This window comes from Poromitra crassiceps, assembly GCF_964638095.1.
Source record: "Poromitra crassiceps genome assembly, chromosome: 1".
Classification (NCBI taxonomy): Eukaryota; Metazoa; Chordata; class Actinopteri; order Beryciformes; family Melamphaidae; genus Poromitra; species Poromitra crassiceps.
Genome location: NC_139623.1, coordinates 73167462 through 73179820, shown reverse-complemented (window position 1 = coordinate 73179820; position 12359 = coordinate 73167462). Strand labels below are relative to the sequence as shown.

Below are 12359 nucleotides of genomic sequence, written 5' to 3'. Positions count from 1 at the left end.
ATCACTGATATGTCATGTCCCGCACCGACAGTTGCGTGTCAATAATCACTGATATGTCATGTCCCGCACCGACAGTAGCCTGTCAATAATCACTGTTATGTCATGTCCCGCACCGACAGTAGCCTGTCAATAATCACTGTTATGTCATGTCCCGCACCGACAGTAGCCTGTCAATAATCACTGTTATGTCATGTCCTGCACCGACAGTAGCCTGTCAATAATCACTGTTATGTCATGTCCCGCACCGACAGTAGCCTGTCAATAATCACTGTTATGTCCCGCACCGACAGTAGCCTGTCAATAATCACTGTTATGTCCCGCACCGACAGTAGCCTGTCAATAATCACTGTTGTGTCATGTCCCGCACCGACAGTAGCCTGTCAATAATCACTGTTGTGTCATGTCCTGCACCGACAGTAGCCTGTCAATAATCACTGTTGTGTCATGTCCTGCACCGACAGTAGCCTGTCAATAATCACTGTTGTGTCATGTCCTGCACCGACAGTAGCCTGTCAATAATCACTGTTGTGTCATGTCCTGCACCGACAGTAGCCTGTCAATAATCACTGTTGTGTCATGTCCCGCACCGACAGTAGCCTGTCAATAATCACTGTTGTGTCATGTCCCGCACCGACAGTAGCCTGTCAATAATCACTGTTGTGTCATGTCCCGCACCGACAGTAGCCTGTCAATAATCACTGTTGTGTCATGTCCCGCACCGACAGTAGCCTGTCAATAATCACTGTTGTGTCATGTCCCGCACCGACAGTAGCCTGTCAATAATCACTGTTGTGTCATGTCCCGCACCGACAGTAGCCTGTCAATAATCACTGTTGTGTCATGTCCCGCACCGACAGTAGCCTGTCAATAATCACTGTTGTGTCATGTCCCGCACCGACAGTAGCCTGTCAATAATCACTGTTATGTCATGTCCTGCACCGACAGTAGCCTGTCAATAATCACTGTTATGTCATGTGCTGCACCGACAGTAGCCTGTCAATATTCACTGTTATGTCATGTCCCGCACTGACAGTAGCCTGTCAATAATCACTGTTGTGTCATGTGCTGCACCGACAGTAGCCTGTCAATAATCACTGTTGTGTCATGTGCTGCACCGACAGTAGCCTGTCAATAATCACTGTTATGTCATGTCCCGCACCGACAGTAGCCTGTCAATAATCACTGTTGTGTCATGTCCCGCACCGACAGTAGCCTGTCAATAATCACGGTTATGTCATGTCCTGCACCGACAGTAGCCTGTCAATAATCACTGTTATGTCATGTCCCGCACCGACAGTAGCCTGTCAATAATCACTGTTATGTCATGTGCTGCACCGACAGTAGCCTGTCAATATTCACTGTTATGTCATGTCCCGCACTGACAGTAGCCTGTCAATAATCACTGTTGTGTCATGTGCTGCACCGACAGTAGCCTGTCAATAATCACTGTTGTGTCATGTGCTGCACCGACAGTAGCCTGTCAATAATCACTGTTATGTCATGTCCCGCACCGACAGTAGCCTGTCAATAATCACTGTTGTGTCATGTCCCGCACCGACAGTAGCCTGTCAATAATCACGGTTATGTCATGTCCCGCACCGACAGTAGCCTGTCAATAATCACTGTTATGTCCCGCACCGACAGTAGCCTGTCAATAATCACTGTTGTGTCATGTCCCGCACCGACAGTAGCCTGTCAATAATCACTGTTGTGTCATGTCCTGCACCGACAGTAGCCTGTCAATAATCACTGTTGTGTCATGTCCCGCACCGACAGTAGCCTGTCAATAATCACTGTTGTGTCATGTCCCGCACCGACAGTAGCCTGTCAATAATCACTGTTGTGTCATGTCCCGCACCGACAGTAGCCTGTCAATAATCACTGTTGTGTCATGTCCCGCACCGACAGTAGCCTGTCAATAATCACTGTTGTGTCATGTCCCGCACCGACAGTAGCCTGTCAATAATCACTGTTGTGTCATGTCCCGCACCGACAGTAGCCTGTCAATAATCACTGTTGTGTCATGTCCCGCACCGACAGTAGCCTGTCAATAATCACTGTTGTGTCATGTCCCGCACCGACAGTAGCCTGTCAATAATCACTGTTATGTCATGTCCTGCACCGACAGTAGCCTGTCAATAATCACTGTTATGTCATGTGCTGCACCGACAGTAGCCTGTCAATATTCACTGTTATGTCATGTCCCGCACTGACAGTAGCCTGTCAATAATCACTGTTGTGTCATGTGCTGCACCGACAGTAGCCTGTCAATAATCACTGTTATGTCATGTGCTGCACCGACAGTAGCCTGTCAATAATCACTGTTATGTCATGTCCCGCACCGACAGTAGCCTGTCAATAATCACTGTTGTGTAATTGTAGTGCCAAATTCATGATGCACTTGTTTTTCTGCTGGGTAAATACATCTGATTTGGATGCTTTTAGCTCGAATCCCTCAACTGAAGCTCATGTACGCAACAATATGTGTGCTAGTCTCAGCAGAACCACTGTATTCTGCCTGTGGAAGTGATCAACTGGATCTTGCTTCAAACAGAGCAGTAGGCACCCTGAAACCTTTAACCTGAAACCCCCGAGGACTGCGGGTGAAAATTAGCTTCGGCTAACCCCGGCACTTTTACCGTTGTCACGTATGGATTTATTTATTTTATTTTATTTAACCTTTATTTAACCAGGCAAGTCATTAAGAACAAATTCTTATTTACAATGGCGACCTGACAAAAGGCAAGCCTCTTGAGGGAGAGGGGTGATTCTGTACATGTATAACTGTCTTATTAATGTGCATTGTCCTGTCTAAATAAACAATAAAGTAAAGTAAAGTAAAGTCCCCATGAAATGAACCGCCATTACTTTTACTAAACACACTTCATGGTGACCTCATGCTGCACTAGTAGAGGTAAATATATCTAACCAATAAAACCACCAGATTTGTTTTGAAACAATCCCACTCCTCCAAACCCCTCCCATCAAATCAAACTCTCCCTGACTCATTTCCCATTGGTTTAGAAAGACTTTTGAATGATCCCTCACTTGCATTATGTCCTGGGGCCTTGCTCAGATCACACCCATTTTCCAACTCTGCCTTCATTTCGACGGCAACTACACACCTGTAAAGTTTCCTGTCTGCATCTTGCACGGTTTTGACGTTATCACATTCGCAATGTCTGTCAACAGACATAAGCACCCTATACTCAAAACTAGGGGTGTCAAAAATAATCGATTATAAGATGCATCGCGATGCGGACGTGCACGATTCTGCATCGATTCACAAATGTCAAAAATCGATTACAAATAAAATATAATGGAAGTACATGCAGTTGCTTATTTTAATTATGGATCATAATACAATGCAATTCCAAATGCACTTTTATTTTAAAAGTAGCCACACAGTGAGAAAAAAGAAAGTGAGAAAAAATAAATCATGTATTGGGGAAAAAAGTGATGCATCGATTTAAGATGCATCGAGATGCATCGAGATGCATCGATAATCGTAATCGAATCGAATCGTAGCCCTCTGAATCGTAATCGAATCGAATCGTGAGGCCAGTGAAGATTCACAGCCCTACCCAAAACCAACTGTGTTCTGTGGTAGTTCCCACTATAGGTGTCTACAGGACCACATTTTGCCATGATGACACACACACACACACACACACACACACACACACACAAGGTGAAAACAATACCAGCCAACGCGGTTGGTAAAGATACCATTTCATGCAGTCTTTCTGCCACTCCAGGATCCGATCTCTGGAGGACTACAATGCTAAATGTCTCCAATTAGTCTAGGGAATCTGTGAAAAAAAATGACCCAACCTTAAACAAATTGCAACAGAAATTATTTGTGTTGTGTTCAGCTCTTGAAACCTTCCAATTTAACATACTGAAAATCCCAGAAAATCCCAGTAGTGGAACATTCTCAAATTTGGCATTGTCTCCACAAAGGAGGTGATGTTTTCGGTGCTGTTTGTCTGACCGTTTGTCTGTTAGCAGGAGGATTACGGCAAAACTACTGGGCCGATTTTCATGAAACTTGGTGGAAGGGTGTAGCGTGGGCCAAGGAAGAACCCATTACAATTTGGAGCGGATCTGATCCGGGTCGGCTCAATGGAGGGGGCGGGGCTAGGGAAAAGAGTCTGTTGCTAGGGATAGGAAGGTCGTAGAGAGTCTGGATTCGAGAGGTGGGTAGGGGGCATGGACAGGTGTATCGGGGGGGAGTGTATGTGGGAGGTGGGAGGGGGTGTGGTCAGGAAAGGGGTGGGGCTAGGGAAAAGCTCTACCAAACATACTGTAACATAACAAAACAAAACATAAAAAATGTAAGTGTGGCTAATATGTTCTAATGTTACAGTTAGTGGAAAAGGGTGAGTTTTCATGCACATCTTGTTCCCTCAGACAGCCATCGCAAACCATAACTTCATAGTCATGTCATTCACGAGTCTCGCATTGGAGGCAATTTGATTTCGGCAAGGCACAGCGCAAGTTGTAGCTCAAACATGCAGATGAGTGGACAGGTAGGCTAAGTCTCCATATCCGAAGGTTATGGGTAAGTTGACCGCCATTTATTGTCTGTTACCAATGACAGTCATTGTCTGTTACCATTCAAAGTAGGCTAGCTTATTAAGCACTTACTAGTTAGCTATAATAGGTATAGCTTAATAATAGCTTATTAAGATACTTGTACTATCTGTTATTCATTTTCTTTGTGCAAATAAACAATAAACAAACATAAATAAACAATAAACACTTACTCTGGAGATGATGTAGCCTACCACTTGTGCTCTTCTCCCTACTTATACTCCAACCACTTATAAAGCCTCAGCCAGGCGGTAATGCAACATAAAGGATGCCAACTGCCATAAAACACCACAGAAGGATTTATTACATCACTGATGACATCACAATTGCTCGAGTGACATCACTGATGACATCACAATTGCTCAAGTGACATCACTGATGACATCACAATTGCTCGAGTGACATCACTGATGACATCACAATTGCTCGAGTGCCATCACTGATGACATCACAATTGCTCAAGTGACATCACTGATGACATCACAATTGCTCAAGTGACATCACTGATGACATCACTGATACATGACAATCGTGACATCACAATCGTGGCACACACACCGCCCGCCCACTTATTGGACCATAACATCAGAACCATTGATGGCCACAACACATTCCATGTTATGGGCATTATAGCTGGAGTTACACCAGAGAGCCAAACCAGTACCTCTAATAGCTGTGACATAGCAGCAGTTGGACACATCAATATCCGAAATCAGAGACCCCCTGGCCTTTCATCCATGTCCTATGGGAGGATTGAGAATGCCACAGGTGTGTGATTCTCATGAACATGGTACAACTCATAGCAAAACTCAAGATATCAAGTAGGATCTAATTTCACCATTCAAATTGAAATTATAATCCACTAGGCATCTTGCACCCTACGCGAGTTCGCCTGCCTTGCAGCTCGCTGAGCTAGCCCTGCAGCTCGCATAAGCAGCTGCTTCGCATTGGAGGCAATTTGATTTTGGCAAGGCACAGCGCAAGTTGTAGCTCAAACATGCAGACGCGTGGACAGGTAGGCTAAGTATTCTCCATATCCGAAGGTTATGGATAAGTTGACCGCCATTTATCGTCTGTTACCAATGACAGTCTTTGTGTGTTACCATTCAAAGTAGGCTAGCTTAATAAGCACTTACTAGTTAGCTAATAGCTTACTAATAGGTATAGCTTAATAATAGCTAATTAAGATACTTTCTAGGGTACTATCTGTTGTTATTCATTTTCTTTGTGCAAATAAACAATAAACAAACATAAATAAACAATTATAGCTGCTGCACAGCAATGGGTCAAGGCTTTGAGCTAGAGTCCCCAAGTCAAGGCTGAAGTCTTTTATCTATACTCCAAGTCAAGTCTCACGTCTTTGGTCACAAGTCCAAGTCAAGTCTCAAGTCTCTTATGGATGAGCGTTCTATCATCTGCTTCTGCTGCATGCCATCCAGTCTGCTTAGAACATTGCATAGCTAAAACTAAGGGATTCAAAGCAGGTTCAGGTTTCTTTGCAGCATGTAGCTTTTTCATCATCTGATTCCGTTTTTTGTTGCGAGGCATCTCACAACAATACAAGTAGGAATCAGTATATTCACAAACAAAAGTAGTAGTTACTTGCCTGTTGCCTCACTGTTGTAGAGTGGATGAGGTACTGGTGGAGTTGATGTTAGATGGAGAGGGAGGCTGAGCAATTAATAGCCACCTGGGGAGTTTGTATCTCTTCGGTCCTACGCTGCAGGTCTGTGGGGTCACACAACTGATGTACCAGCAGGAGCTGCTTTTTCGTCTTATGGACAGACTGGATGCTTGCTGGTGGTGTTTTATGGGACTGGCTGCTTGCGTGTAAAAAGACACACTGCTTCCACTTATATAGGGTGAGCCAGGAAGGATTTATGACATCACTGATGACATCACAATTGCTCGAGTGACATCACTGATGACATCACAATTGCTCGAGTGACATCACTGATGACATCACAATTGCTCGAGATGATGTCATCAGTGGGACGGACAGACAAACAGACAAACAAACAGAGCCCTAGCTCCCTTAGATAGATAGATGTGCTCATTTTTTATGTATTTCCAGACACTTTTAGAGACACTGTGAGGGAATAAATTCATTACCGTGACACATTTTTAATTGGAAATATGAAACAACAAACTTTTTTTTTCAATGGCAAGCACTTCAATATGCTCAAGGGTAATGGGTATCACCCAAAATGTGTATGATTAACAAATACGAAGTTGTAGCTAACATTGTGAGAAATGACATGTTGTATTACGACTACATACTTACATGAGAAAATAAAAATCTGTTCTACTTAGAGACTCAACAACCATTTCTGTGGATTCCTTGCCCCCAAAAATGTGGAAATAGACACCAAATTTGTAATTCTAGGTCTAGTTGGAGTCAAGATATGGCCAACATTTTAATAATGGCAGCCATTTTGAAAAAATGTAATTTTAACATATTTCCACTAATGGGATTTTCTGGGATTTTTAATATAGTGTTTCGGGCATCAATATAAACATAAAAATGTGAAAATAAATTCTGTTGCAATTAGTTTAAGGTCAAACCTTATTTTCCCTAGACTAAATGCTGCACGACTGCTACAGCCAAGCAGTCACCACAGGCTTCCACAGCTCACGCTCTAATGCTACTGCTGGGCCAACAGCAAGTTCAGAAGGGGTGTCAAACTGAATGCGCATCAAAACAAGTGAGGACAGGGCCGCCCATAAGGGGGGGTAAAGGGGTAAGCTTCCAGGGGCATCGCCACTAGGGGGGGGGCATTGGAGCCAGGCAAAAAATAAATAAATAAATAACAGTAAAATATATCTCCCATCCTGAAAATGCGGCAACTAATTTATTTTTTTGCAAGGAGTCGAACAAATACACAAAACACAGCAGCAGTAACAAGGCATGCTTGGGCAGGAGTGCTCCTGTGGAAAATAGTGCCATTCTGATGTAATCCCCCATCCGACCAGTGCAGTGAGAGGCAGCAATGTGCCGCAAGGCATCTAGTCTGCCGGAAAGCCAAAAGAAGAAGAAGAAGAACAAGGCAGGCTTGGGGCAGGACCATTTTGCTTGGGGCAGCAGCAGCTAGAGGGACCATTTATGATGTAACACACAACACAGACAGGTGATAGCAAACAAAACAAGACCGGTGATAGCAAAATGCCAGGAGCAAAACAAAAGTCAGGATGCCAAAATCGCAAGGCAAAAAAAGAAAAGCGGGAGCAGGCAAGGGCTTTAGACCCAAATAATAATCTGTTAACAAACTTTTTTCAGTCAGCTCCGAAAGCTGCAGCGTTGATATGAGTAAAGCGCGTGCGGGGGAGGGGGGAGCGGGGGGGGGGGGGGGGGGCATAGTGGCTGGACCCTTCCAGGGGCACTGCCATCTCTCTGGACGGCCCTGAGTGAGGACAGTGAGTGCTACGTCATTGTAAAACTTATTTTTTCAGTCTACACTGTATTCCACTCATTTCCCAGTGACTCATCTGTGGCAGAGGAGACAGCAGATATTTACGAGAGTGAACAAATAGTTTGTGGCTTCAAATGTGATTCGGCAGGAGGAGCACACAGCTGCTGAGACAGCCAGGGGGCGCAAAAACAGATCTGATCTGTGCCGAGTAAAGGATTGTGAAAATGTAACGACATAGATCGACAATCAAGATTTGTCCCATTAACTCCCCCATCCCCCCCTTCTGGCCGACTGATTGAAATGATTGAAATTTCAAAAGGCTTGTTTGAGAGGTCACACACTGCTTGAGCAATGATCCTACTTCCACTTCATATTCCCTTTAAGTCCACACTTCACATCTTCTTCACCCAGACTAGTGGAGATTGATGAGGAGTCCATTCCAGAAGTGTGTCTAGACAGCCTTGTTCCTTCAAAGCCTGCTGCTGACAGTTGGTCTGGGCGGTGAGTTGGAGTGAAGTTGGGTTCCAACAGTGAGCACACAGTCTGTGAAAGAGCCACTACCTTTGAATTCTTATGACTTGTTCCCCTTTGAGCAAGAAGTGTTTAGAATTTACTGTATGTCTCTGAGAAAGATGGTGATTGTATCTTAGAACCCTTAACCGAGTGGTTAAGGTGTTGAGCGGTGCATGGTCTGTCAAGCCAGAGGTCCCAAGTTCTTAGCCGGCCTGATGCTACACTAACACCAAAGGTGGTCGAATTTTCTCATCCAATAGAGAACCAAGGTAATCCTTCGCCTCACGCTAAAACACGAAAAAGCGCCAAGATTGGATTGAAGAGATTTTAACGTACAATGCCGATATGTTACATCTATTATCAAACGTCTCACCTGATTTAAAGTTTGTCTTTTCCCTCCTTTTCCTCCATGTGCAGGTGGTATTTTTGAGACGCGTGAGAGTGAGCTAGTGAGTATGGATGAGCTGGCTTTCAAGTTTGCTGTCACCAATATAAACCGCAACAGGACACTGATGCCCAACACAACGCTCACTTACGACATTCAGAGGATCAACCTCTTTGATGGCTTCGAGGCTTCCAGGAGAGGTATGGAAATTATTAGGCTCGATTGAGTTGACTGCCGCCTCGCCTGGAAAGCAGACGAGAGCAGGCGAGCACAGTCAGGCGAGGCACAACAAGTCGAACACCCCCGACAGCACACTCACTGCTGCTTTTCTTCTTCTACAGTTTTGTTTAATAGCGGTTTGTAAACAAATTAAAAGATGCATTAGCGCCACCCACACTCACTGCTCAAATGACACAGCCCTTCAGATTCCTTATTTTTATTTTTATGTAGGCATTACAGGTGGTATTTATGTAAAATATGGAGTGACAGCTTGGAATAGATATAAAATTGAAGTTTCTACACTTCACTGTTGGTTTGTGATGCACCTGTGTTGAACCAATGGTCGCTCAGCTTGATGCGTTTCTCGTCATCCTCTGTCATCCGCAGTCGGGCGCAGTTGGTGGGGAGCAACTGTGGCGCCTCGCTCCAAATCTGCGCCCGCCTCGCTCTCACGAGAGTCCCGTGGCTCACGCAGTCGGGCAGGCGGAGCAAGTCGGACAACTTTCTAACCATCATGCAACGGGGCAAGCAAGGCGCTGGTCGAATCTGCGCAGAATTTGCTCATCTCAAACGATACTACAGAGAATCTGAATGAGCTAGGGCTGTCCCAGCGAGTCGACGTAATCGATTACGTCGACTACGTAATTACGTCGACGCACGCTACGTGCTTCGACGCGTCATGTGTCGCTAATTTTAGCGGCTAACTGTTACTTGTCGTTACTTTACATGGCAGTAAAATGCCACTGAATGACCAAATTGATTGAACTTTTAACCATTTCGATTTCCACTTTCAATACGGACCCCTAGCATTGGTTAGTTGTTAACGTCGTGACTATATTTATAATGTTAATAACGTACTCCGGGTCACGTTATAAACAACTAACCAATACTGGGGTCCATATGGAAAGTGGAAATCGAAATGGTTAAAAGTTAAATCAATTTGGTCATTCAGTGGCGTTTTACTGCCATTTAAAGTAACGACAAGTAACAGTTAGCCGCTAACATTAGCGCTTACCTGGACATAGCTTACATGGAGCATTTGTCTTTCTCCAAAATTAAGAGCACTGTTACTGAAAATTGCACACCATTGTACTGTAAGATGATGATTTTATGTTGGACTGCTGCTAAACTCAGTTGACATTGCACAAGGTTTTTGGTATTCCTCCTGAAAGTGACTTGAATTTAATTTATTCTACTATTTTATTTTGAATTGCACTATATTTATTTTATTTGAGGACAAGCTCTTGCTTTAATTTTATTTGAGAGATTTTATGTTGGACTGTTAAAGAGAATGAGATGGTTAAATAAAATACAGAAATTGAGAAGTTTTTGGTTATTTATTTGTTTTGGGTAAATTTATTGTTATATAATAAAAAAAATTAAATAAAAAATAATCGTTAGATTAATCGACTAATCGAAAAAATAATCGTTAGTCGAATCGATAAGAAAATAATTGTTTGGGACAGCCCTAGAATGAGCCTCACCTTAAAGGGATACACCACTTTTTTTTTAAGTTTAGCTCATTTGCCACATCCCCCCCACATAGCCAAGATACACCATGCCTTTACCGGCATTGTCCAAGCAGTATACAGTGAGATACAGTCATGAAGTTAGTAATTATCACCATAGAATGGAGGCCAATGGTATCGCTGTTAAAAATCCGCTAAAACACACATCTCATGGCGCTGAAATACATGTTGTGCTTCGGGGACTCACCACACGATGAAATATCAATGCAAAATGCACATAGCGGTGTTTTTGGAAGGAAAATAGACAGCGGCACTACTTTCCAAACATGGCCGCCGGGCGCCTGCGCACTGATCTCACACAGCGCCTCAAGCACCATAGAAACCAATGTAACCAAAACAAAGGACAACTACGATAACTACTAATCATGGCGGACTTCGTGAGAGAGGATGATGACGATTACTACTGGACAAACAAACAAATAGATAAGGTTCGGGGTGAACCTTATCCATTTGAACCAGAATATACTGAGGAAGAACTACAGGCTTTAGAAGCAGAGCGGGCAAGACGCAGCCGAACAGCCGGGCGGCCGAGGGGAGAGAACGAACCGGGATGGACTGGTGGTGTAGATGTGGAGCATGCCGGCTGTCTATTTTCCTTCCAAAAACACCGCTATGTGCATTTTGCATTGATATTTCATCGTGTGGTGAGTCCCCGAAGCACAACATGTATTTCAGCGCCATGAGATGTGTGTTTTAGCGGATTTTTAACAGCGATACCATTGGCATCCATTCTATGGTGATAATTACTAACTTCACAACTGTATCTCACTGTATACTGCTTGGACAATGCCGGTAAAGGCAGGGGGTATCTTGGCTATGTGGGGGGGATGTGGCAAATGAGCTAAACTTCGAAAAAAGTGGTGTATCCCTTTAAATGCTGAGTACTCATTATGATACTATGTGGAGCACAAAAGGTGCATTAAGCCTATCCTGTGATTGAGCTGCTCCTCCTGTGATGACATTAACATACAGTGATCACTGCAGCAAAGTGTATTGTAGCCTACATGTCAGTATTACTCATGCTTGTATGCTTGGATGCTCTCTTTGTTGTGCTGTTTGAATCCCATTAGGCTAATGGAGGTTTGTCATTGGCGTCAAACAGCTGAATGAAACATGAAAGGCACGCACCAGGTTTTTGGGAGATTGGCTCGTTGGTCAACTTCTTAAGTGATAAGAACAACAAAATGATATGCTGAATATTAGTGTCCCTGGAAGATTATTTGCTCCCATGCTTGATGCTAACACTTTAGCATGCACTGCACTATGCTGAGTGATAGTAGGTGACTACCATGATCCCAAAAGTGACAATAATGAGAACTTGTAAACAATCTTAAAGACTAAATTAAACCCCAAATCCAAATAAAGCCTGACATCTAACAGTAAAAGCATGCTACTTAAATTCACCTTCTATACGAGGGATCAGCCGAGCAGCATTTTGGTAAACAAACCGCGTTTCCGGGTGGAAACGGCAATGGGACCCTATGGAGCGAGCCTTGAGTGTCTGACTCTAGCCCCGGCTGTGCGGTGTACATTTTAAAAACTGCGACAGTTCACACAACTTTAACACGGCATGCATATATTATGCATCAAACTCTTGAGCTACTTCGGCTCTCACTCAGAATGTCAAAATATAAGCGATGTCATGTATAGTTTTTGAGATATTAACGTTTGTTTGGCACAACTCATACTAGTTAACTGCCGCGGTTC

The 12359-nt window shown here is 43.8% G+C and overlaps 1 protein-coding gene across 1 annotated transcript in view; it reads left to right on the top strand.

Annotated features, from left to right (window-relative positions):
• The window catches only part of grik1a (glutamate receptor, ionotropic, kainate 1a), a gene marked incomplete at both ends in the record, with an annotated part of 111751 nt that overhangs the window by 26060 nt on the left and 73332 nt on the right, over nt 1-12359 (top strand). Inside the window, one exon of the mRNA XM_083637475.1 lies at nt 8937-9104. Within this exon, the coding sequence (XP_083493601.1) occupies nt 8937-9104 (168 nt within the window). The remainder of the gene's footprint in view (nt 1-8936; nt 9105-12359) is intronic.